Here is a 25,222-nt window from a genome sequence, read left to right as displayed (position 1 = left end):
GGGGCTGCCTGTACAGCGTATAGCTCAACTAGAGATGCATATGGTAGTCCCATCAAAAGAACGATGTCGAAGTTCCTATGTTATATATGCAGCTCAAGGAAAAATTGACCGGCTTTGCTCGTAGTTGTATGAGAGATAGTCGGCCGTCGATGCAATTTATGTTGTTGCATAGTTACCGATTTAGGAAGGAGACCAAGTGCACGTGACACCCGTTTGTGTTTCTTCGGTGCCTGGCTCTTTCCGCGTGCTCTCAACATCAATCAAAATTATCAACAATCAAAGTGTTTTGCTGTTTATCGCTACTCGGAAGTAACGTCGATAAGATGGCGAGCGTATGTTTTTGTGATTTGTTACGTTTTCAAGAGATCTGCTAATATATTTTCAAGCATGGCATTCCCCGCTCCAGTGTCAAGACAGAGGTGGATACTGAGCAGAATCGGAAAGAAGTCCAGACATACAGGGAACTGGAAAGCTCTGTACATGAGAAGGTCCGTACTTGTATTCGTGTCTTTATGAATGTCCAAGGACTCACTGGTTGCCAGATCGCTGCACATATATATACACATGATACTCTGGAACAAGTATCGGAGCTATTGAAGAAGAACCCTGAATATTATACGATATGGAACTACCGGCGACTAATACGACAGTATGAATTTGCTCAGGCCACTTCTTCACCAGGTCAACCAGAGGCTGATCAGATCATCCCTATCATCAAATACGATTTAGAGTTCCTCTTTCCATTGCTTCGCTCCTTTCCAAAATGTTATTGGATTTGGAATTATCGGCTCTGGATACTGAACGAAGGCAAGAGACTACTGCCAAGGCAGCTTGCTCGACAGTTCTGGGAAGGAGAACTGGCTCTTTTGGGCAAGATGTTGACCGCAGATAGCCGCAACTTTCATGGCTGGGGCTATAGGACTTTTGTGATCGATGCATTGGAAGATTTAGCCGATGACGGGGAACCGAGCATGGCACAGGCGCAAATAGACTACACAACCAAAATGATCAAGACTAATTTGTCCAACTTTTCGGCATGGCATTACCGAACCAAAGCGATTCAGAAGCTTCTTGATGAGAAGACAGCAAGTAACGAAGAACGAAAAGAAGTTTTGGAACAAGGTATGATTACTGTTTTGAGACTATGATATTACCATGACTGACTCTTTGAAACGTAGAATTGGAATTATCCCATAACGCTCTTATCGATCCATACGATCAGTCACTTTGGTTTTATCATCAGAATTTAATGTGTGTGTTCGACCCATCGCTGGCGGATCGCACTCTAGCACCGGGTCTATCAAACTCCGATCGTTTAAGATATGTTCAGGATGAAAAGGAACTTATCAACGAGATGTTGGAAGACTACACGGATTGCAAATGGATATATCAGGGATTGGTGGACTGCAATTTGATCGCAGCGAAGATTGAAGGAACCATGTCCGCTGAGAACCGAGCCGAGGTGTTGGAATGGCTAAAGTCCTTGAATGAACTGGATCCTCTGAGAAAGGGGCACTGGAAAGACATCGAGAACCAAGTGACGTGATACCACATTGACAAGAAATAGCTTCATATTGAGATTCAAATTTGAGATCAAGCCTAGGGAAGCCTAAACTCCAGGCCGATGTTCCGGGTGGATCAGCCGTTGGCGCCCAGCGTTTGGTACCTGGCAGACCCCTGGCTAGTCGCCCGCTAGTTGGCTGTTACGCTACTTGATTAGCGACTGTTGGCGACTGGCTTAACGAGGCTTGACTAGTCGATCATGTCCCGAGTACACGCTGTATCTGAGACTTGGATGGTGAAACAAAACGCTACCATCTATTCGTTGATGTGTCGATAATTCAATTTTTGCAAGAAATGCGTTTGCCTGAAACCGCGTAAGCTGCTCATTGGTGTCGACACGATTATAATTCCAGCTGATCAAGTAGCCGCGTAGACAGTGTAGAGACTAAATGTATGTTTCCGCTCAGGCCAGATCATCGTTTCAGAGTTACATATCTCGCCACAATAATATTTAATAATAAACAGACGGAGTATCGAATCTGAGAGCACAAGATGGAGGGAACGGGTGGACCTGATAAGCTATGTCGGAAGCGGAAAAGCAGGACGATCCTCCCGCCAATAAATTTACTTTCATGCTGGGAAACGTTGCATCCTCACCCCAACACAATCGATCCTCCTCATTTTGTCTGTTGTGACTATACACTCATTCGGTCGCATTCTATATTCAGTCATTTATCAGCGCATCTCTCTGACTCAATCGCCGGCAGTCATACGCGCCAATTGCTCATACCGTGGACTCACACCGACCTCGGGTAGCCCCTAGCCTAGTACCTACCTCCTATCCTCAGCTGATGGCCATTCGTGACTTGTAACCAGTCACATCTACGGCCTCCCCTTCACGCAGCACTCAAGCAAGGGGAGCCATCACGCGAGCGACAGTCTGTTCAAAATGAGTTCAAGCCCGGAGCCCAAGGATTATGGCGAGGTAGGTTGATCACATTCGCGATCCCGACGAGCGGGTGTGGTATCCTGTTTATATCTTCTGGCTAACCGTGGCCGTTCCGTGCTTCCAGGAATCCTTTGAAGATGCCAGCGAAGAAAACACGCATGCGGCTCCTCCAATGCCACAAAGCACGTCCACACGCTCTTTAACCGATCGGCGACTGTCGAATGGATCTGTCACGACTCCGCGTGCTGAGCATTCGCCCGGCTTTCCTTTTCCCTCTACATCTACAGATGCCAAACCCGAAGAAGACGACGACGATTCGGTCAACGTCAGCCCGACACCCACACCTCACTCAGAGAACGAAGACACCCCTAGACGGAAGAAATACCAAAAATCACCACTTTTAACAGCTCATCGCCTATCAACAACTTCGCTGGACGACGTTAATTTGGCGGGCAATAAAGATGATGATGAACTCAATGATGTGGGCAGCCCGGTAGCTGATTCATCTCTCGACTCTCCTGGAGCAGCCTCCATCGATTCGATTGCTACGAAACAGAGCATGTCGTCCACATTAATGTCCAGTTTACCGTCGGTACCATGGTCGACTGCGTCCAAACCTGTCCCTGTCCCTGTTGCTGTCCCTGCTCCTGCTCCGCCACCGCCCGCTCCTCCCGCACTACCTGGTCGGAAGCTGACAAGCCCATTCTCGTGGCTTTCCAGGTCAAGCATTTCCGGTGACTCCAAGTCTTCCCCTACTAACTTGGGTAATAGTCGCCGAAATACCGCTGCATCGGTTTCGACGGTCAACACGGTGGAAGAAGGAGACAGTATGAGCATTGGATCAAAGAAACCGACACGTAACAGTCTCAAGGATCAATTCAAGCTTCTTCGTATGCGGGAAGAGGGACCTGAAACCGATCAAGTGAGCATCGCTTCGGGAAATGTATCCATCGGTGCAGGGCTTGCCAGCCCAGCAGAAGAACACGCACTACCAGCTCCTTCACCAGTCATTGCTGGCACCGGTGGGCCATTTCCGCCCATCAACCCTAATCTTCTACCTGGCACAGTTTCGGGGATCGCAACATCTGCGACTGATGCGGCGGCACCAGTTGACTGGGAATTGTGGGAAGGAATTGTAAACAATGGACCGGAAGCATTGTCAGGTGCCAACTCAGAAGAACTCAATGCCGCTATCAAGCGCGGTATCCCTCAAACAATCAGAGGCGTGATCTGGCAAGTTTTGGCGGACAGTCGCAATGCAGAACTTGAAGAAGTATACAAGGAACTTGTGGCACGAGGAACAGACAAGGAACGTCATATGAGTCTTAGTGGACAGGGACCCAGCGGTGCTGCCTCAGAGAAGGAGTCATTGGCTTCTTCGCGCTCTTCTATTCGATCCGATAATTCAGGCTCCCCGTCTCCATCAAGTCAAACTACGACTTCGCCAGTCCCTCACGAGAAGGAAGTCGACCCGATAACTGCGGAGACGGCTCGCAAAAAGAAACTCAAAGAGGATACCGAGGCGATTCGTAGGCTAGAAAAAGTTATACGAAGAGACTTGGGATCTCGGACAAGTTATTCGAAATATTTCGTCTCACAGGGGAGCCAGGAAGCTCTCTTTGGATTATGCAAGGCTTATGCTTTATATGACGAGGCGGTAGGCTATGCACAAGGTATCAACTTCATTGCTATGCCGCTGTTATTCAACGTAAGAACTCTTGCGCGAATTTTGTTGGTGATGTACTAATTTCTGTGCTAGATGGATGAGGGAGAGGCTTTTACGCTTCTTGTGAAACTTATGAATAAATATGGTCTACGAGATATGTTTATCCAGGACATGCCCGGTCTGCATTTGCATTTGTTCCAGTTTGAACGACTTCTGGAGGACCTTGAACCTGCACTTTATTGTCACCTTCGACGACGCGGAGTTAGCCCGCAATTGTATGCCACACAGTGGTTCTTGACTCTTTTCGCATATCGATTCCCGTTGCAATTAGTACTCCGCATCTACGATCTTATTTTTGAAGAAGGACTAGAAAGTACTATTCTCCGCTTTGGCGTCGCTATCATGCAACGCAACGTCGAAACGCTTCTCGGCATGAAAGACATGTCCAGTCTCTCGCAGTTTCTCAAGGAAAAATTATTCGATGTTTACATCGATCAACAACCATCCGCTAGCTCGATCCTTGAGTCTGGATTCTTCGGCAGCTCTGGTGGAAGCGACAAGGAGATTTACCGGGCTGATCTAATGGTGCAAGATGCGTGCGCCATTCCACTCACGGCTGAAATGATCCAGTCGTATACGACAGAGTGGGAAGACAAGGTTCGAACCGAGAAGGAAAGGGAACAGGAGCTTGAAGGTCTCAAGCATACCGTGGCATCGCAGGCTGCACGAATACGGTCGTTGGAAGAACGCACTGAAAAGTCTGACCAAGAACACGTTCAACTGGCGTCCGAGTTGGTGCGAATGAAGGTCGAAAACGAAGAATTGTCTGACACGAATGAAAGTCTTCAGGTTCAGGTACAGGAGCTGAAGATTGTAGTTGACAAGCAGCCCGCCGAGGTCGAGGAAAAGCTTAGGACCGAGATGGAACGTATTATGAAACGGAACATGGAAGTGCAGAACGAGAATCGAAATATGGAAGAACAAATGGCAGAGATGGAGAAAGATTTAGTGGAGACCAAGATGAAATGGGCTGAGGTAAGACACTCAAACACCATTGAAACAATATAATAATTGCTAATGAAATACACAACACAGCTCTCAGAAAACCACGAGGGCCTCAGACAGAAATGGGCAGATCTCCGGAGGGCTTTGGACGGATGATCTGAACTAGCATTCTTGTTGCGATTGCTTCTTCTCTGTATATTTTTTATTCCCCTGGTCGGGTGAGAGTGATCATGGCTCCCAGTCGAGTACCCACTCAATTCTTTGTTATCCTGTCTTATACCAATTTGTATGACTATCCAGGTCTAGGTCTGATCGATTTGTTTTTCCCTGTATGTATATGACTTGTACCAGAAACGCAGCCTGAAGAGGTGCCATATGTCAGTCATGTCATTATCAAACATGAGATTATCAAACTATATCAAAAGAATATGATTAATGACATTCATTCCTCAGCTTGCTTGACTAGCACGCATTTGTCACTAAACATTCCGCATCCATGTATCCGAAATATCGTGTAAGTTCTCTCGTTTCCGGAGTCCGCTCAAGCCTCGGGGAACTCAGCCGACTCCCAGCCAGTCATGATGCAGAAACGCGACGATTCTCCGGGTGCGCGAGCGGATAATTCAGGCTGTCTTGCGCAATCCGAGTGGGAACATCGCATGCGATCCGATGAGGGGTTATGACCACAATATTTCATTTTCTGATCAGTCATACAAATATATTATTCATGTTACGACCATTCTCCCGCTCGAATCTACATATTCTGTTTCGCCCAATTGCTTGTGCAAATATCGCAATTGCGACCAGAGTCAATCACAGTCGAACATTTACCGCCACCACAACATCCAAAATGTCAACCTTCGAGCGAATCACTCTATTCAACATCCCCAAGGAGGAGGATCGCGCACTACTCGTTGAGGAGTATAAGCGGCTCGTCAAGACTGCCGTCAAGGTAATGTCCTTCTCCCCTAATCTCTCTTCCATTCCCAAGCCTGAATTAATCAATGTCGAGCAGGACGGCAAACCGTATATAAGCAACGTCTCCTTTGGTCCTGCAATCCCCGACGAGCGGAGTCAGGGATACAATTTCGGCGTCAAGACGACGTTTGCGACGGTAGAAGACGTCAAGTTTTATGATACCGAGTGTCCGGCGCATCAGACGTTGAAGGCCGCTTTGGGTGGTAGGAAGGAGGGGGATGTTTTGACGGTGATTTTTGAGAATGCGGCTTGAAGGGCGCCGTTGCTTCCCGGAGTGGGTGGTAGGGCGTCGGTGGTATTGGTAATTTTGGCTTTGCTTGAGTTTGTTGATTATTTTCGGAGAGGTGGTTCGGTTCATTCGAGCATGATGGTCACCCCATATGTTATCAACCCAGCCCATTCTGTTCTGTTCACTCCAATGACACAGGTTCCGGTCTAGACGCAAATATTATCTTATACTTGATAACATCCACAATCTCAAGCTCATCCCCTCCTTCCTCCCCTCCTCTATCAGCTTCAATCGTACCCCGTTCTCGTCGCTGTACAACAGCCAACGGCTTGGCCAACTTCTTCACTTCCCCCGTCATCCGCTGATATCGACCCGCATACAGATAAACACGCTTCATCCACTTTGTGCTATCCGGATCCATAAATTCTGAGTAATCCGGGAACATGATTTTACCTAGTTCTGTTTCGACGACTTTTGTTTTTGTTTCTGATTTTTCTTCAGTGTTAATGTTAGTGTCATTGTCGCCATCGTCATCGGTTGTAGATGTAGGGAAGTTGATTGTGCCTTGGAGTTCGAGGATGGCGAGTCCGGAGGGTGTTTGGAGGATTGCAGGGAGGGGATTGTTGACGGTGATAGGCTTGCTGGGAGGGKGGAGTGGAATTGAAGGCATGGTTTCTGATTGCTTGTCTGGTTGTCTCGTGTAATTTGTATCAATGGAACATGTAAGTCGGAAGATGAAAAAGAAGTCAAGAACGCGCCGACGCGTTTAGTCTCTGCCAAGACATCTTATCTTATCGAGGGCCGCCGAAATAAGGTGACAACCGATTGTATTGTTCCAAAGCATCAAATAGTCAACAATTGGCTATCAACTGGATTATCCTTTGTTTACCTGGAATGTCAATTAGCATCATGACTAGGCTTCTTCAATAGAAGGTGCATAGACTGTGCCTCGTGCCTGTTGTATTATATTTTGGGGTAACACTCAATTACAGATATCATGGGTGTCCAAGCATTCAGAAATATATAAATATACGACAGCAAGAACTGCATTTGGAACGTTGAAGGGAGAAGTATTCTCTACGCTATTTACATGTACCATCGGTGGTGTGAATACAGCAGTGTCCAATAGTTATTTGAAATCAAGCAAACATCAAAGATCAGTCAACGCCTCGTGATTAGCACGTACTGAAGAATAGGTCTAGGCGGTGCCCTTCTGGGTAAATCAAGCATACAAATACAAAACGTAGCGCTCCATCTGAAGATTTCTCATCAAAGGAAACAAATGGAGCCTAGAACAAACAGATAGGGGTGAAAATGTAACACAGAAACGATTACTAGGCACCTCTGCAAACACCATCACCGCCTAAATTTGAGTCATTCAGATACAGTTGCTGGAAATACCCGCGGAGATTGAGGTGTAGTCACAGTACATACATACAGATACAATAGCTGGTATGTCCCTTCGCAAAAAATCACGTCCCGTACCCTCAGCTGGATTCTTTCAATAAAGATAGCATGACCCTTTGATTGGTTGTGTCATTTGGTTAATATCTTCCAGCTGAAATCCTTCTAATTTCTTCTTCTTCTTCTTCTTCTTCTTCTTCTTATTCCTCTCCTCCTATTCCCCCCTCTTCGTCCTGACATAGACCTCGAGAGGAAGATCAAGAGGTGCCTAGCAACTTTTCTTCGATCAGCAACCTGACTCAATGATTGTGACTGAATCCCAGAAGAGTCACATTTCTATGGTACTAGACATCTGATATCCGATGAGCAGCCCACAGTGTCAAGTGATCCTCCCCTTCCAGGACTGACATCTAGCCAACATCATTACAGATGCCTTTTACGACCCACAGATTGCCACCGCATAGACCGAAGCCCACGAATTTCACTGGCAGGAATAATCTCACATGGACCTGTCAGGAGAAGCAGCTCTAGGCCTATCCCAAGTAACCACTTGCAGCCCCGAAAGTTCACACAACACACAGGAAGATGGAGCGGTCGTCGGATCTGGAGATCATGACATAGTAACATCTACAATTTGGATCGAATCAAGTACTGAAAGCTAACAGATTCACAACAGAGGATCGTTTCAACGTCGGAAAGAAGCCTCGTATCTGGGGCCACGGGGGGCTCACTGACATGGATCTCGGACGACACGAAAGAGCGAGATAGCTTTCGTAGAATGCGAATGAACGTCGGGTATATATCACCAAATTCGCCTTTCGTTCCAGTAGACATAAAAGGGTGGCTGGCCCACCGTGTGGAGGTAGCGCAGGACAATATCGAGAAGATCAACCGAGCTATATCATTGAGACGGACAGAAAAAGCCTCGGCTTGCAATGTGAACATTAAGCCGGCGCTGGGCGGAAGACGGCTTGAAGATTTCCGATCAACCGTGTTAGCTCAAACAACGATCTGGAGGCCTGACGGATTGGATAACCCTTCAAGGCCACAGGCCCCGTGGCCGGACTCAAGCGAGCGCAAACATGAAGGCTATCAAAGAGTACGATCTGGTTATAGCCGGTTCCCACCCCTCCCCCGAGTCCCCGGAAACCCAACTGTCAATTGGAAGCAGCGTTCACCAATATCGGCATATGAATTTGATCTGGTTGGCCTGCCGGTCATACCGCAAGAGGCATCCACAGAAGACGATCTGAATGTGGAATCGATGATTGGCGATTCGCTTCTTCGAGAGATAGATGCATAGAGAATCGCAAGGCAAGAGTGTGTTTAGCATCTGACGTTTCCCCCAGTGTTGAAATCATGTATTTAGGTGGAGATTTGGGGTTGAGTGAATTTTGGTTTAATATCATGCGTACTCGCTGATTTCTCCTCGAAATTAGAGGGAATATTCGACCATGTAGACTGTAGTGTCGTTGCGCAGAAGGCGTTCACACATCATCATCATCATCATCACTTTATATTGTTGGCGCGGTCGCAAGTATCTCGGAGCCCGTGTAGACCGCGAACAATTTCATCTGTGTACTCCTCGGGGGTAATCCCAGGCTTGTTCAGCTTGCCATAACGAAGATCGCTCAGATCACCCACAGTCCTTTTTACTGTAGCCAGAGTAGTAGTCACTTTTTGTTCCGTAGCTACGATCTCTCGCTCCAGAGCAGCACAGGCACTCTCCATTTCAGCAAGAAGGCTTGGAAATGAATGATGTTCCACTACATGAGTCGTTGATGTCTGTCCAAAAAACTCAAGATCAAGCTTCGTCTCGCGATTTTCATCATCTCCAAAGCCATGGACGCCCGATGCTTTTGCAGCAGCCAGCAAGTCGGCCTTTGGTTGTTCACTGGCCTGGACTTCATTGAGGATATTTTCCGTGATCATATCCATATCCTGAGAGCGCAATTCCTGCAATTCGCGGTACAAAACCTTTACCTGAGGATGCGATTGCAGGCGCTTTGGGAAAAGCTCAGTGAATTTCTGCAGCGAGACGATGGTCGGCAGAGAGGCGGGAGATAGCAAGAAATTGCTTAGGATAGATTCCTCCGAAGGAGCCATTGTGGCAGTCTTGAGCAATTTCCTGTATTCAGGATGAATTGAAAACACGCTGGTCGCGCTTTAAGGATTGAAAAGGTCTAATCAGGGTAAATCCTCTTGGGATGACTATTGAAGCAGCGTCTTGGGGCTGTAAGCTAGCAATGGGCGAGGTCAAATAGATCAGACGAAGACGCGTACAATCGGACCAGCCAACGAAGATCCTGGAAAGTAGGGCAGATACCCTGTCAAGTTGCCGTGTAAAGCTGTAAAAAATGATGTCTAGAACTGGTATGAAGCTGACCACAAAGTAAGATTATGCTAATGCACGTAGACTAGGAAGATGCAGGATAAAGGCTGGTCTCACCCGAAGAGCAAGCCAAAGCGAGAAGGCACGCGTTTTGCCTCCTCCTTCCGCTCCCCGTTGCTTTTACTCCCTTCCTCCCCTTCACATTTCTTCGACCTTTGTCTGCTGCACCTATAATCACAGCAGTCTGATTGACATAATTACTGTTACTGCGATCTGTGCGTTACAAGAAATTTGATCAATCATACAGAATCAAAGCATTCTTACATCGCGCGCTGTTTCCAGAAGTGAGCTGAGTTTGGCCCTATTCTCCCCATTGTTTTCCACCAGAGTCTCATTTCATATCTTCAGAAAACTTGCTGTACTGGGCCCAAAATATACTGAGGAGTACTATTTACTGTTGAAGTACAGTTTTTGAGAATATCTCTGAGTTATTCGTCTTTGTTGGATGTGGTAACTGCATTGTCAAAGCATATCCCAGAGTTCGGTTTCTATTTCTACATCTTTCAGGGGCCACAAATTTGGCAGACCTTCAAAGAGCATCCAAAAATTGAATTTTCAGATCTGTTGATCTTTTTTGGGAAACATCTGGTGAAAGACCTACTATTGAAGCGACATCATGGCTCCGACCAGCTCGAATTACAACCGAGATGAGAAGGTTCTTTGTTTCCACCATGAAGTACTCTACGAAGCCAAGATTATGGATATGAGGCATGTCGACCCCGATGATCGCAAGAGTCCTTATGAATATTTAGTTCATTATAAGGGCTGGAAAAACACGTAAGTTTTCCAATTATACCTCAGCGCCCCTCCGTTATGGAAGCCTTGGCGCTGGTTCTCGCATCATCAACAGCCACCAGGTGTGCTAGCATCCCCGGACCCTGTTGTAGCGTGTAAAACGCCTACTTTCGGGGCTATTGATGTATCAGCGAGCACAGTGTTATTGAATTGTGGTAAATACAGTAGCTGATATGCATGCAGTTGGGATGACTGGGTCCCTCAAGAACGCCTTCGCAAATTCACTGAAGAGAATCGGGAACTAGCCGCTCAGATTCGAAGAGAAGTTACCGCTCAGATGTGGGGGAAAGCCAATGTCAGCACTGGCAAAACTCCCAAACGAAGAGGAGGCTCGGATTCTGGACGAGGCAGTGAAGAACGACAGTCTTCAGTTCCCGCCAAAGGTACCAAAAGAGGCCGTGACAATGAAATTGAAAAGGTGCGTCTTAACGGACTTGTACTTTAGAACATGCATCTGACCGATTCTAGGAGGACCAATTTCATCTGCGGCCATCAATCCGCATCATGCTTCCCGATAGTCTCAAAGCATTGCTTGTGGATGACTGGGAAAATGTGACCAAAAACCAGCAAGTTGTCGCATTACCAGCTCTTCACTCCGTGAATGAGATACTCCAATTATACTTTGATGAGGAGAAGCCAAAGCGCACAACGACAGCTGAATTGGACATCCTCGAAGAAGTGATCATGGGCATCAAAGAGTACTTTGACAAATCTCTGGACAAGATATTGCTCTATAAGTTTGAGAGAGAGCAGTACCGATTGCTGCGCCAGAAATGGGAAAGCGGTGCAGAGAACTATACCGACAAGGGGCCTCTTGACATTTATGGAGCTCACCATCTAGCTCGCCTGTTCGGTATGTTTCTTACCTCATGAATAACCCTCATCAGACTCACGTTGACAATTATAGCTGTCCTTCCCGAACTCATTGCCCAGACAAACATGGACCAGCAATCCATTAACCGTCTACGCGAGGAACTCAGCAAATTCACGATATGGCTGAGTCGCAACTCTGAGAAATTCTTTTCAAACAAGTACATTAGCGCCAGCAACGAATACCTGGAAAAGGCTACTGGTGTACCCATCCCAGCTCTGGGTACTGCAACCTCTCGTCTCGTCTAAGTATCGGAGCGGAAGAGTAAGGAGTGATGTGGAAGTTAGGGGATTAGTCAGTGGCTGGATGGATTTTGGAACCGGTGATTTTTTACAGGGGCTACTCTGGAATTGTGCGATAGGTGTTAGGATAATTAGGCTGTATGAATCGACAATCGTCATTGTGACAACCCCTCACCGATCAAATGTCAGCACGAGGTATCATGGACAGCAAACACACAAAATATGTATAAATACACAAGAGCCAAACCAGAAAGACCGAATCCTGGCCCCCTCTATCAAAGAACAAGCCTCCTCGCATCCTCAACCGCACATCGCGCAGCCTTCTTCAACTCAAGCTTCCTATCTGCCTCCCGCCACTTCTCCCACGTACTCAACCCTTCCTGCGGCTGGATACTGAGCGTATCATAGCCCTGTTTTATGATCTGATGAACCTCCCTCGGTCCCAGATTCTTTTTCCGTGCTGTTGCTGCCGCGACTTCACTGGACTCCGTCGTAGTGGTGCTGGCGGGCTTATCCGTCTGAAAAAGCAGGGAGAGGAAATGCGTTGATACAGTCAGTAACGTATTAATTGACGCTCCTTGTTGCTGCTGTTGTAGTGATGAGGTAGACGGGGTAGTCGTCGAGAGATTGTATACGTCCCGGAACCGAGCGATGATGGGACCTGCTTCGACAATTTTGTAGAATAGGTCGTCGTATGAGGCTGGATCTGGCAGGAATGTGTCGCCCGTGGAGAGTGTGAATGCGATCAAGTCTACGAGGGAGCTTGTCAGGGCGTCGATGTGTGGTGCTGAGGAGAGGTCGGAGGAGTAGGTGGTGAGGAAGCGCATGAGAGACAGCAGAGTGCGCCACAATTCGGCCCAGTGATAAGCGAGGCGAGTTTTATTGGATGAGAGATAGGTGAAGAGTCGGATGAGTATTGCGATTGTGTGACTAGTTCTGCATTAGTTTCAATTTCGTGCGCGAAATTATGTAGAAAGAAGACTTACCTGTAAAGGTTGGTGTCTAATCGGCGCCGGAGATTGTGTGTGATGGTATCGATCATCATATCGAAAATGACAGTCGCTAGCACTCGGTCGCCGTTGACGAGAGGGAGATGCGGTTGTCTCTGTCTGCATAGACGAACGCTACGCTTGTTGTCATCGCTGCAAATCTGCTTACATAGCACTGAATCCTCAACGATTATGCGAAGCGAAAACATGTTGAGTTCGGCATATGTTGCAACTCTCTCGGAGCGGTAGGCATGTTGAAGTAGATAGGATGTCAAAGAGAGAAAACTGGCAAAGGGTGACTCTTCGTTCCGCTTTTCAGGTATGGAAGTCACCAGATTGTATCCGAAGAGTTTGTTGGCGTTGGCAAAGTCGTATGTAGCCAGGAGGACGGCAGCTTCAGCTTCGGGCCTTCACACGTTAATGACTTGGAGTTGCAATGAGAATTGAGAAACATACTGAGCAGCAAAAGTCTCCTTGACTTCTTCTGCAGTCGAAGTCGTAGCTTTATCTTTATTTCCGCCCGCCAAAGCTCGCAACCCAAAGAAAGCAAGAGTATTGCTCATCGTCCAGCCTTCTGGCAGATCGTCCTGGATGGCAACATATGAGTTTCTGAGCCCGGCGCAGGAAAGGCCAACACCCTTGACAATCTTTTGGATTGAGCTTTCATTGACAAAGTCATCGAGACGTTGTTGATATGGGTTCTGAAACTCGAACTTATTGTAGTTTGCCAGTAAACCGAGGAGCAGGAATGGCTCTAGTATTTGCAAGTTGGTGTCCAAATCATGTACAAACTGATTTCATTAGAAAGCTTTATCAATAATGTGGGAGGAATAACAAACTTTCATTATGGAAGGGAAGAAATCCCGTTGCATGAAGTAAGCGACGAGGCTTGTTTTGTATGCTCCGCTGATCATGGCGATGGTCGTTCTGATAGCTTTTAGACGGAGGTCCACTGTTATCCTCACTTAATGAGCTGTTAATACGGGAAATAGAATATAGCAGCTTACGTTGACCGCCGCTACGGATGATCTTGTCGAGCACGGCGACAAAGTCCGTAAAGACCTGGTCCACTTCATCGAGTCCGGCGAGAACGGTGATAATATCGGAGCTAGGATTGGTGTACTTTTTGACCAAAATGCTTCCTAGGAATATAGTGAGGGTCTGAGAGCGGTCAGAGAGAATTTTCAAAATAGAAGCTAAGACATTTTGATATACGCACCTCAAGTGCGTGAGCGTCATTTGGAGATAGTCCGGATGCGGCTTCGCGTATAGAGCGTGAAAATAGTCGCTGAGTGACTGTCTGCGAGACAATTAGAAAGATAGTAGCGGATTAGATGGTGGAAGCACTCACCTGCAGTAATAATGTATCATCTGGCGAAAGTCCATCTAAGAGACGGCGCAAGTGTGCTCTGTCAGGAGGAAGCAAATAGAACTCCCTCCAGAAGCCTTCGCTTGGCTCGACATTCTCGTCTATCTAGACGAGGCTTAGTAAAATTTATCCAAATACTCATAACAAAAGCACTTACCTGAAAGAGCGCTTCATACAGTTTGACTATTTTCGGCTGAAATACCTCTGGTCTACTTTGCTGAGTCAAAGGGGATGCTTCCATGGTGAGCACCTAACCTGGACCTAAATTTGAGCCAGGATTTACAACCATGACATGACGGGTCGGCTTATATGGTCGATGGAGCACTTTGAAACAACCTAGGGATGTTTCGTTCAAGAGAATGTGTTTCACTGTTGATCTGACAAGCCAGATAACAATAGCAGTGATGTTCTATCCAATGAGAAAAGGAAGCGCCAAGTAGTCACCCACATTGCCCACCAAAGACTCAAGACGACCTCACTCTAGACGCCTCCCTCTACCATCAACTTTCCTTCCCAAGCACAAGACACACACTCACTCCAAAATTCCAACAATATACTGCCATTATTTTATCCAAATCACTTCATTTATAGCTCTACCATCTACCCAATAATTTATATGACAGAAAATGAGGCGCTTAATCAACCAATCAGGGCGAATGGTTTAGTGGTATAACGCGTCTTTAGCATAGACGAGGTCCCGGTTTCGATTACCGGTTTGTCCATCTTTTTGCTATCTGTTGAGTGGCAGATTCTTTTTGCTTGTCTCCCTGGCAGAGATGACACCATAACTTTGCATAGATGTATCAGAAATGTTGTTTTTCTGTATTGTGTTTGTTGCTCGTCTGATCTAGGTCGGATGTGAAATACCTCGACGCTGATTGGCTAGTTGGTGCAACCGCCTGACTGCGGCAAGGAACAGCCGAGTTGCCGCCGAGCGCTCGGGAGAAAACGAATGGCTTCCTCATGATTTCTCTTATAAATCAAGACTTGTCTCATAACACACTCACTCAACAGGACATGATCCTTTGTCTGTTGTTCTTATCGAGCTCTTTTCAACCCACTTGATTCATCGTCGACGCTCATACAACTTCGCAACATGTCTTTACATCAGGTCATTCGTCCTTCAGTGACATCATCCTCCGCGCTCTTCAGATTTGTCACCCAACGAACCGCGCAAGGATGCATGTGTTCCTACCGGTCCTTCTCCTCACACGCCGGAAAATATCATTCTTCCAGACGTGACATGCAGACTGCGACTGCCTACAGACCTCATACCCTCCCAGACGCTCCGCCCCCTCCCCGAAACGCCGGTATCCCAGACACTTCGATTGCGGCAGATGCACCATACAATGCGCAAGCCGCTTACAATGCTTTCCAATCTATAGACCGCAAGCCTTCGATCAGCGTACGAGAAGGCGAAGCTCAGAAGGCCACACCCACGCAACCTTCGGAAACTGCGAAACCTCGTCGCTCGAGACTGCGCCCCAGGAAGGCAGCAATGACACTTACGCCAACTGCTGTATCACAACTTCAGTCTATGCTATCCCAGCCCGACCCAAAGATGATTCGTGTCGGTGTGAAGAATCGTGGATGTTCCGGATTGGCTTATAATCTTGAATACGTCGAGAAGCCAGGAAAATTTGACGAGGTTGTTGAACAAGATGGAGTCAAAGTGCTTATTGACAGCAAGGCTCTGTTCAGCATCATAGGTAGCGAGATGGATTGGCACGAGGATAAACTCAGTCAACGATTTGTGTTCCGTAACCCGAATATAAGTGAGTACTCACTTCCAATGCAAATGTTGGCAATCTACTAACCGTTTTTCAGAGGAACAATGTGGCTGCGGAGAATCCTTCATGGTCTGATTTGGTTCTCTTCTTCTTTCTCGACTTTCGATTTTGCAGTGCATTGGGCGGCGTTTCTATTCGACTCAGTGAGAGATGCTCACTATATGACTATACACGGACCGCTAAATACCATATTACAGCGGACTTGCATGGAATGGGATGTTCCTGATCGTTTACATCATACCTATATACATTACATATTACATCGTGATAGTGACAATACCATTTGTATATACTTCATGATCGGGGTTAGATGTAGTTTAGATTGTCAATGTGATATTCTTTCTGCTTTAGTGTCTTGTAATTAACTACGTATAAAATTCTCGAACTGAATTTTCACGGGGCTTCCCCATAACCAGCTTCAATGTAGTGTTCTTCTTGGATTATTCCATAGGACCATTCATATAGGCTGTATCGATGCGGGATGTCAGGAGCTCCGATAAGCTTAGCTTCCGGGGTGGCGCTATCGCCGGGGATGTACCGCTGATCTCACTTCATCTACAGACTTGCACAAGCATATACAAATGTACAACTCACGAAACAGCCTCTAATGCAACATGGACCACCACACTATCAGCAAACGACCCTCTTCATCCCCCGAAGCCGCACCCGAACTCTACCTCATAATCCGCTTCTCTGCCTCCATCCCCGACGTCCAACTCGGCATCCCCAGTCCCTCAACCACAACCGTCGCCGGGCTCAAACAACTAATCCGAGCGCACTTACCGTCTGAGCTCTCAAATCGACGGATCCGACTCATATATTCCGGCCGCGGTCTTGAGGATGCCTCTTCACTACGAACGGCGCTGAAATTGCCGTCGCGCGCGAGTACGCCGTTATCCACCACGGATGTTGAAGATGGATTCTTGTCACCGTCCTCGAAGGACAGGAAAGGCAAGGGCGTGGTGCGTGATGTGGTGATTCCGGTTGATGTGCCGCGTGTCTACGTGCACTGCTCTATTGGAGATATCGTCTTGTCTGCAACGGATTTGAGTGCCGAGGCAGCTATAGCGTCGACGTTCCTTGTCCAACAGCAGCAGCAACAACAACGAAATGGGTCAACGATATCGTTACCGGCTAAGCAACAAATAGAGGAGCAAGATGTGGATAATATGGCGACGACGACACCTGCCCCAAGGGGCTTTGATCGTTTATTGTCAGCGGGATTCACGCCGAGTGAAGTTGCCGCGTTGAGGTCTCAGTTTATGGCTTTACAGTCTATCAATCATACACCGGACACCATGCCTACAGGCGCAGAAATGCGCGAATTAGAGGATCGATGGATGGACGAAGGTTCCTCCGCAGACGGCGCGGGTGTCGGATTGACGGGAGCAGTGGGCGGTGGTGGTGGTGACGAAGGCGGAGGCGGAGGAGGAGGAGGGTTTGGGTCCTCGTCTAATAGCGCGCTGGATGATATGCTCTGGGGCGCTGTGATGGGGTTCTTCTGGCCGATTGGGTGCGCAATGTGGCTAAGGCGTGAGGAAGGGGTTTGGAGTTGGCGGAAAGGGTTGGCGGTTTTCGTTGGGGTGGTCGTTAATGTTGCTTTTGGGGCTGTGAGGGTTATGAATTGATGATCCACCTTTCAGAAGGTGCATGTGGGCATGAGGATTGTACGGAGTACATAGTCGTACATATAGATTGATTTGCATAGCATGTTAGATACCCATATTTATTGAAATGAAGTTATCATTGAAAGATTGAAAAAGATGCTTGCTAGCTCAAATCAAAGCATTACTACAAATATAAACAAAGATCCATAGAATTGAGAGCATCGCCGCACTTAACGCCTGAATAAAACAACGCAAATGCATGACCTAACGGAAACTGCTGTAGATAACAGCAAAAATCAATAGAATCAACACAGTGATAATAGCAATAGTGATTATCCGATTTGTAGCCATCCTGCGAAATCAAAAGTTAGCCTCCTATCATACACCTCGTAGAGTCGACATCCGGAATATTGGGGGGTACAATMCCTACGAGCCATACCCCTCAATGTCTTAATACTCGTATCAACATAACCCTCACTCTGATGCAAATTCTGCCTCGTCCGCTCAATTGTCTCTCGCTGCTGATGCAGATCGGCAAGTGTGCCACGACCAATATCCTCCGTCTCAAGCGCAAGCCGCTGACTTTCCTGTAACCGAGCCGAACTGCGCTCCAATCTCTCTGTGCCTGACAGGAGTTGTTGTCTCTGTTCCATATGCACATCCCCAGCTTCGGGGTCATCCGTATATCGATCGCCGAATAAGGCGCGACGGTCGTCGGAGAGAGATTTGAGTTTGCGTTTGAGTTCGTCGATGTCGCTGGAGTAGTTGCGGAAGCGAACGTTGACTTTTGAGCGGGCGTTGGAGGGGATGTTTTGTTTCTCCATGCGCATTTGGTCCAACTATTCAGCCGATCAGTCTAAGATCAAAGAAATAGGATACTATCCGGTGTTCGAGGGAGCCTACCAGTTCAGTTGCCTCATCCAGCGCCCTCTCTGCCTGTCCTATGGCCGACTTGCGTTGTTCGCCGGTGGTTTCTGCGATCTGATCTAATTTCTGGTTCAGGTCGGCTTGAACGAGTTTGAGTTCTGCCTCGTAGCTGCTGAACAGCTCCGAGCCGGCGTCTGTGTCGAGTGGGTTGGCCATCGTGGTGGTTACTGTGTAGAAAGGTCGAAATGAAGATTAACGCAGTATCTTGTGACGTTGCAGATCGGAATGAAGGTTGCAATGTGATCTTTCGTTATTTCATGAAATCGTAAACAACTGCGTCTCTTCAAGGCGATGTACTCGGTTCGGATGTTTGAGGATGAACGAAGGAGGCTGGTTGGATGGCTATCCTAGGCACATGCATTTGCTGGAGCTTATCGCCGGGGAACCCACGTGACGCAATGCATGCCAAGCTATCAGTTCATTTTCAGCCTATTCCTACTTCTACGAACAAGAACAGTAAAGTATCATCATAACACGCTGATATTACAAGACTAGTCATTTGGCTAAGAGCTTCTACTTGTATATGAATCACAGTATACCCGGCCCCGTACACTCCTTGCCCAAAAGAAACCCTCAATTTTGAAATACATTCATCGTTTCTCGATTGATCATGACAGGAAGTTTCCACTATCTTGACTGACAATGGTAGCGCTTCTCTTCGCGTCAATGAAAAGATCTTCGCACTCGGTGACATCTGGAACATCGATGGCCGAACGCCCGTTCACTCGCGCAAGAATGTTAGCGGGAGTGAGAAGCTGCAAGGCATATCGGAGACTGATCTTGCTACCATGCTCCGAGACCTTTTCGAGCGCAGGATCTGTAATGTTGAGATTCTCTGTCTTGGCGCGAAGTCGGATTATAGTCTTGATTTCGTCGGGAGAGTAAGGGTGGGTTGGTACGATGAGAAGACGGGCAAGAAGATCGGGAGGAATGCCGTGCGCTGCTGTAACATCTCCCGTGCCTTTGATGACGGTGTTGCCCCGATTCGAAGCTAGGATGACAATGGGTGCGATCGGTGACTCGAGAGCGCGGTTCAAGTAGGTAAAGCATTCAATGTCAAGCATGTGCACTTCATCGATGAATAGGACACCGGGTATTAACTCCGCCACACCTTGACTGCAAGTTGTCAGCGTGGCTCTCACATTAATGCTGTCAAAGTAATGTCTTACTCAATATATCTGCTCACAACCTTGTTGATTTCACCTCTCAGTTTGTCCGTGATTTCGGTCTTTTTCGGTTTCGATAATTGTCCAAGCATAGACATGAGGTCTTGCCCACCTTGGGGCCGAGCGTTGGCCATACTGTGACATGTTAGCTGGTAGCGACTAAGGTGGAAACACAAGACATACTCTAAGTCATTAAGAGTCACGTCTTGCACAATCTCCTTTTTCTTGTGGACCTCTCCCTTCGGCACTGGGACATATTCCTCCGCTTCAAGATCAAACTCTGTAGCATAAGCATCCGATCGTCCAACTCGCTTGCATGCACCTGTATTTGCTTCGATATAGATAACATCGCCGACGGTCACGCGCTCTTTCTGGATAGCTTCGTATATGCTAGGATCGAGTCGGAGCTTCTTTGTGCCTTTGTAAGATTTCAAACCAATGATGAGATGGCTAATAGTCTTTCCGTAGCCACCGAGGGGGTTCTCTGCTTCTTCTGGTGTGAGTTCTGTCACTTCGCCTTCGTAGACTTCCTTGGTTTCGCGGACTCGCAAGCCTATAAACAGTCAGATACATCATCCTTTAGCTGTGCGATCACCCGACATACCGATAGCTCTTCGGAAGTTCTCCATAAGTGTTTCGGTCTTCTTGACCTCTGCAGAGTACAATTCACTTCCGACAATAGGGCAGAATGGCACTTTGGTACCGAGCTCTTGCGAAACAGCCAAAGCAAGAGCAGTCTTTCCAGTACCAGGTCCACCAGCAAGAAGTACAGCTCGGCCAGCCATTTTTTTGGCTTTGATAAGATCCACGACGACACCGCATGCCTAGAGGAAAGATACAGGTTAGTTTGTGTTTTTACCAGCCTGTCGCAGATAAGTCGTACCTCTCTGGCAGTTGTCTGACCAACCCATCCATCTGCTGAGCTCTCAGCTGTGCCATCAGGGCGCAGACCAAGGCCCTTGATGTGTGTATGCGCCATCGTCCTGTTCTCGCGCGAACCTCCCTTGACTTCGCTGATCTGGACCATTTTGAGGAATCAGAGCTTCGACTGAAGCTGCAACTGGTGAGAAAAAAGATATAGGTAATATTATTAGAAAAGCAAGAATGAAAATTTCAGTACTGTTGGATAGATTATCTCAACAAAGGTAAGCGATTAAGCACTTTGTGGTGTGAATGGACGGAGCTTTGAATGATTCCTCCAGGTTGATTTTCGCGGTGCAAGCAGGCTGCCCACCAATCATGTTGATGGCATGGGAAGGCGGTCAGGTTGGGCCAGCCAGTTTCTTTTCCGCGAAATCAGCTAACATCCTTGACATTGTTCACCAACCGTCAATACGCTACTCCAATTGCAAGGCAATTTGATGCCAGCAAGACCATCCCGAAAGTATCTCAATAATATAATTGCTTGCTAGTTCGACTGGCCTATTTACAATACACAATGGCGGGKCTACCAACCCGGTTGATATCCGCATCAACCGGCTCCCTTCATACGGCATTCCGAGGACTATCCTTGAACACCACGATAAAGCGCAGCTTCTCAACTTCCCTGTCCGTCCAAAAAGTGAAAACAATCCCCGAACACATCCCGCCATATCCTTACGAACCGAACCGCGTATACAAGCAAGCCGACAGTGGTCTCTACGGCGGAGTCTCAATCAGTTTCGGCAACAAAATCTCCAAGGGCAGAAATAAAGGCAAAACACGACGATCATGGAAACCCAACGTGCGATGGAAGAAAATGCCCAGTGAAGCTTTAGGGGAAGACGTCTTTGTCAAGCTTACGCGAAAGGCGTTGCGGACGATTCGGAAAGTTGGTGGATTGGACAAATATCTTTTGTGTGATAAGCCGTCGAGATTAAAGGAGTTGGGTCTGGCGGGTTGGAAATTGAGGTATCGGATTATGCAGTCTCCGGCCATGAAGAAGAAGTTTGCGGAGGAGAGGGAGAAGTTGGGGATTTCCAAGGCTCCGGATACATTTGAACAATGGCTCAAGGCGAAGCAACTGACTGAGGCTACTTCGGTCGTTGAGGCTGTTGAAGATGCTCGAGAAGTTACAGAAACTCTAGAGGGGACACCTCTCAACGAGGAGTCGTTACCCGAGGCTGAGGTGTTGAAGGGAGAGAAGAAGGAGCAGGCACCGGTGTTGGCATGATTCGGAGAAAAGAGTTGACAGTGAACTTCTGTATCATATCATGACTGGCGAATCTGGATCATGCGGGTAGATTGATTGCATGTGTATGTACATTATTATTAGGCTTTTCGTTTAAACTCATTCATCAAGATATTCAATTATAACAATGGAAGCCCTCCTGAACACACAGAAGCTCAACCGATTCGATATGACGAAAATCTATTCATAGTACAGGCCGATGCCCCAAACAGAATGGAACATCCATATAGATATGCAGTCCCTTAAACGCCCCATTGAATCTTCACATGGCTCACAAAGAACTCTTCCAACTATCCATGACACATATGCGAAAACATGACGATGGACAGCAAAGGTTACGATGACTTTAAGCTGGAAGTCTTCCTCTGCCACATGGAATAGTACGGTTGTAACTCTTCCTCACAGCTCCGACCTTCAGCGTCGCAGTCATTTAAATGGATGACAAAGTCGCCATCGTGATATGTGCCATCTGCGGCAACATCAGGGGAATCTTTACTATATGAGTTGATTACCCGCTGAGGTATAAGGGCTAGTTTTGCCAGTATTGTTGCATGCCATTGCACGATATGGTCCTAAAGATGGGGTTAGATAACATTTGTACGTGTACTCGTGGGGCCAGGTTTGAGTATGTTCATACCAATGCATGCTTCTCCGCCTTCGCAAAATTATATGACCGATATAACGGATCATACCATACGTCCAAAAAGAATCTGGCCCAAGGCCCTTGTTTGATTATAAAGCTCCCCGGAACCAAGTCCTCACCGTCCTGGCTGATGATAAGCTCTACATCTTTTGGTGTAAGATGTGAGAATGTTTTGATGACGCTATCCGGAGGCACTACCGGATGGTCCTTGATCATTAGCGATTCGAGGCGTTTCGCTTCAAGGACATGCGACGTTAAGGGTAGGGTAGGGTCCATGATGAAAGCATGGGCGTCAAGGAAGAAGAAATATGTCGAGTGTGGATTTTCGGCCATGGCATGTCGAACAGCGGGGACTTGAGTCCAGCTTCGCGGTGTTTTCTCATTGAGAGTATATAGATAATCGGAGGTGTTTGCAAAAAATGTCGCATACCCTTCCGTGAATGTCTTAGCTTGGATCGAACCTTTTTTGTAGATGTGGATGGGGATTACCATGTCGCGACGCATAATCCTCTCGATTGGTCTGAATCCATTGTGTATATCGATCGCTCAGAACCTGCTTGTCGAACAAAGTGACCAGGACAACACTCGCAGTTCCCGAAGGTATTACAGCCGCAATCTGTTCACTGACAGAAAACGAGAAGAACCGTGAGAGAACAAAAAGCACAAATATCAATCCAAATACAATAAGCCCCAAAGCCTTCAGCTGCCGCCGGCGTTGTAGGGACAAATTCGAGGTACGCGGAGCAAAAGGAGGAGCTTTGGACGACTTTCGCGGCGGTAAAGCGTGATGCATGGCTTCTGCGCAATCGGTGTTGCTGGCGGGCGACTGAAATTATAAAGAAACGGCACACCAAAAGTTCCTTGGCTTATCTGGCCGAGAACATTGTATTCGACGACTGCCAGCTCATTCGTCCATTCAGAAAGTCCGGATATTGATCGAGGAGATTTAAGCTGTCATGTCGTACATGTCAATAGCAACCATATTCCAGAGTCTGGGTACCTTAATTACTTGCGGGCCGGATCATCGATATTCCCCCTTAGCTACACCATCTAGCTCTTTGTGGCACATCTCATGAACACTACTTTGTGGTTAGCATTGACATTATTATACTGGCCTTACGAAGAAGTCGCAAGCTCGTATCTAAAAATACACCTTTTTATCTATTCTCCCTCTTCTAGCTTCATGAAAATCGGTACMCCTCCGAGCCGCTATCCGTAACCTACGCCCCTCCTGAAACTCTCCGAATTCGAATCTGGTCTATCGGTCGCAGGGTATTTTGCTCTTCCAGATCTTACAGAAGAGGTGGCAGAACAACGAAACGCTTGCGCTTATACTTGTCGCCGAACTCTTTGCGATAACGACGCTCCTTCTTCTTAGCCCAGTCCCACATTTGGAAAGTACCGAGCACGAGGAAAATCAAGACACTCCAGCTAAGGCCGGTCAAGAGGTAGACACCAATCCAAGCGATAATCTCAAACATGTAGTTGGGGCAGGTCACGAGACCGAATCCGAACCCCTTTGGAATCCCGCGCTCAGTGGTTCCAGGTCGTCGAAGATTTCGCAGGATCAAATGGGCATTAAGATTCGCCAATTCACCAAAAATAAAGAGGAACAATCCGCCGTAGTAAAGAATTGGGTTCAGGTCATCGGTTGCCGTGGGAGAATCGGGACGGAACACCCAATACGCGATGTTAGCACCAGCCAAAGCCCAGTAGTGGGCGCAGTTCTTGAAGATGTTGCGAGCAGGCATAGTTGCAAGGCTGAAGCGGTGAATGAAAATAGTCTCGATCTCACGTTTCAAAAAATGAACGAAGAGCAACGCACACACAAGCTGTTGTAGCCATGACGGTTCAGGAAGCTGATTGAAGTTGAAGTACAAGTAGGGACGCAAGACGTATAGGAAGAGTGGTGGGAAGACGAGGGGGCCGAGATATTCGATCACATAGACGAATCGCCAACCGAGTTGGGGACCTGCGGAACAATAGAGAGTCAGTAGCTGCAACTAGTCTAGAAAAAGACGGAGTCCCTTCACTCACCCAAGTCTTTGACATAGATCACACTTTGTGCTCGGAGTCCACTGCCATCAATAGTCTCTGAGCCATTGGGCAACACGCTTCCATCTGAACCCTTTGTGATCCTCAGTCGATGAATTGAATAACCCGTTTTTTGAGCCAAGGTGTTGTAGATATCGCTAGCCGGAGCATTGGTGGACACTGTGAGCTCCTTTGGGAGCTTCCTTATCGGCTTACCTGGAAGAGAGTGTCAGTATCTAGTGATCCGAGAAAAGTAACAAGTCAAGACATACCCCTTGGGTTGATGACGAGCTCGATGCTCGACATTGTGGTAAATGAGGATCACAGAACTCAGTTCGCTCTCGGGGAGATAATAAGGATTTGCTGAAGTGAAACCAGTAGTCGTGAGGTGTGGTGTGGTAACACAGATGATATAAATGAATGTCACCTTTTACCTGAGGCAAGAAGTCAGTCGCCAACAATTAAACAGGAAATGGCGATCGCAAGAAAAAGA

At 47.3% G+C, this 25,222-nt stretch overlaps 12 protein-coding genes across 12 annotated transcripts; 6 read left to right on the top strand and 6 right to left on the bottom strand.

Moving 5' to 3' along the window:
- Window positions 1-323: 323 nt before the first annotated feature.
- Window positions 324-5,279, top strand: BHQ10_001825 (uncharacterized protein; the record flags this gene model as incomplete). The annotated part of the gene is made up of 8 exons (XM_040873904.1): window positions 324-332; window positions 387-488; window positions 543-1,122; window positions 1,179-1,542; window positions 2,380-2,488; window positions 2,577-4,160; window positions 4,212-5,153; window positions 5,214-5,279. 8 exons carry the CDS (start codon window positions 324-326, stop codon window positions 5,277-5,279), a joined length of 3,756 nt encoding a protein of 1,251 aa, XP_040730330.1.
- A 694-nt stretch (window positions 5,280-5,973) lies between these two features.
- On the top strand, window positions 5,974-6,354 carry BHQ10_001824 (uncharacterized protein; the record flags this gene model as incomplete). The annotated part of the gene is made up of 1 exon (XM_040873903.1): window positions 5,974-6,354. One exon carries the CDS (start codon window positions 5,974-5,976, stop codon window positions 6,352-6,354), a length of 381 nt encoding a protein of 126 aa, XP_040730329.1.
- Window positions 6,355-6,511: 157 nt separating this feature from the next.
- Window positions 6,512-7,000, bottom strand: BHQ10_001823 (uncharacterized protein; the record flags this gene model as incomplete). Its single annotated transcript, XM_040873902.1, has 1 exon — window positions 6,512-7,000. One exon carries the CDS (start codon window positions 6,998-7,000, stop codon window positions 6,512-6,514), a length of 489 nt encoding a protein of 162 aa, XP_040730328.1.
- A 2,243-nt stretch (window positions 7,001-9,243) lies between these two features.
- On the bottom strand, window positions 9,244-9,840 carry BHQ10_001822 (uncharacterized protein; the record flags this gene model as incomplete). The annotated part of the gene is made up of 1 exon (XM_040873901.1): window positions 9,244-9,840. The coding sequence occupies one exon, from the start codon at window positions 9,838-9,840 to the stop codon at window positions 9,244-9,246; it is 597 nt and encodes a 198-aa protein (XP_040730327.1).
- A 902-nt stretch (window positions 9,841-10,742) lies between these two features.
- BHQ10_001821 (uncharacterized protein) lies at window positions 10,743-12,040 on the top strand (the record flags this gene model as incomplete). Its single annotated transcript, XM_040873900.1, has 4 exons — window positions 10,743-10,903; window positions 11,105-11,339; window positions 11,390-11,774; window positions 11,829-12,040. The coding sequence occupies 4 exons, from the start codon at window positions 10,743-10,745 to the stop codon at window positions 12,038-12,040; spliced, it is 993 nt and encodes a 330-aa protein (XP_040730326.1).
- Window positions 12,041-12,309: 269 nt separating this feature from the next.
- BHQ10_001820 (uncharacterized protein) lies at window positions 12,310-14,633 on the bottom strand (the record flags this gene model as incomplete). Its single annotated transcript, XM_040873899.1, has 8 exons — window positions 12,310-12,964; window positions 13,021-13,431; window positions 13,480-13,814; window positions 13,863-13,975; window positions 14,031-14,184; window positions 14,243-14,323; window positions 14,375-14,497; window positions 14,550-14,633. The coding sequence occupies 8 exons, from the start codon at window positions 14,631-14,633 to the stop codon at window positions 12,310-12,312; spliced, it is 1,956 nt and encodes a 651-aa protein (XP_040730325.1).
- A 942-nt stretch (window positions 14,634-15,575) lies between these two features.
- Window positions 15,576-16,257, top strand: BHQ10_001819 (uncharacterized protein; the record flags this gene model as incomplete). The annotated part of the gene is made up of 2 exons (XM_040873897.1): window positions 15,576-16,167; window positions 16,220-16,257. The coding sequence occupies 2 exons, from the start codon at window positions 15,576-15,578 to the stop codon at window positions 16,255-16,257; spliced, it is 630 nt and encodes a 209-aa protein (XP_040730324.1).
- Window positions 16,258-16,796: 539 nt separating this feature from the next.
- BHQ10_001818 (uncharacterized protein) lies at window positions 16,797-17,810 on the top strand (the record flags this gene model as incomplete). Its single annotated transcript, XM_040873896.1, has 1 exon — window positions 16,797-17,810. One exon carries the CDS (start codon window positions 16,797-16,799, stop codon window positions 17,808-17,810), a length of 1,014 nt encoding a protein of 337 aa, XP_040730323.1.
- A 311-nt stretch (window positions 17,811-18,121) lies between these two features.
- On the bottom strand, window positions 18,122-18,872 carry BHQ10_001817 (uncharacterized protein; the record flags this gene model as incomplete). Its single annotated transcript, XM_040873895.1, has 3 exons — window positions 18,122-18,141; window positions 18,229-18,628; window positions 18,693-18,872. 3 exons carry the CDS (start codon window positions 18,870-18,872, stop codon window positions 18,122-18,124), a joined length of 600 nt encoding a protein of 199 aa, XP_040730322.1.
- A 452-nt stretch (window positions 18,873-19,324) lies between these two features.
- BHQ10_001816 (uncharacterized protein) lies at window positions 19,325-20,909 on the bottom strand (the record flags this gene model as incomplete). The annotated part of the gene is made up of 5 exons (XM_040873894.1): window positions 19,325-19,832; window positions 19,886-20,017; window positions 20,066-20,435; window positions 20,487-20,706; window positions 20,766-20,909. 5 exons carry the CDS (start codon window positions 20,907-20,909, stop codon window positions 19,325-19,327), a joined length of 1,374 nt encoding a protein of 457 aa, XP_040730321.1.
- Window positions 20,910-21,320: 411 nt separating this feature from the next.
- On the top strand, window positions 21,321-22,034 carry BHQ10_001815 (uncharacterized protein; the record flags this gene model as incomplete). Its single annotated transcript, XM_040873893.1, has 1 exon — window positions 21,321-22,034. The coding sequence occupies one exon, from the start codon at window positions 21,321-21,323 to the stop codon at window positions 22,032-22,034; it is 714 nt and encodes a 237-aa protein (XP_040730320.1).
- Window positions 22,035-22,387: 353 nt separating this feature from the next.
- Window positions 22,388-25,035, bottom strand: BHQ10_001814 (uncharacterized protein; the record flags this gene model as incomplete). Its single annotated transcript, XM_040873892.1, has 6 exons — window positions 22,388-22,624; window positions 22,690-23,126; window positions 23,185-23,510; window positions 23,992-24,667; window positions 24,733-24,945; window positions 25,002-25,035. 6 exons carry the CDS (start codon window positions 25,033-25,035, stop codon window positions 22,388-22,390), a joined length of 1,923 nt encoding a protein of 640 aa, XP_040730319.1.
- Between the last annotated feature and the right edge of the window lie 187 nt (window positions 25,036-25,222).

The sequence above is a fragment of the Talaromyces amestolkiae genome (genome assembly GCF_001896365.1).
Source record: "Talaromyces amestolkiae strain CIB chromosome Unknown scaffold2.1, whole genome shotgun sequence".
Taxonomy (NCBI): Eukaryota; Fungi; Ascomycota; class Eurotiomycetes; order Eurotiales; family Trichocomaceae; genus Talaromyces; species Talaromyces amestolkiae.
This window is presented reverse-complemented; position numbering and strand designations above follow the sequence as displayed.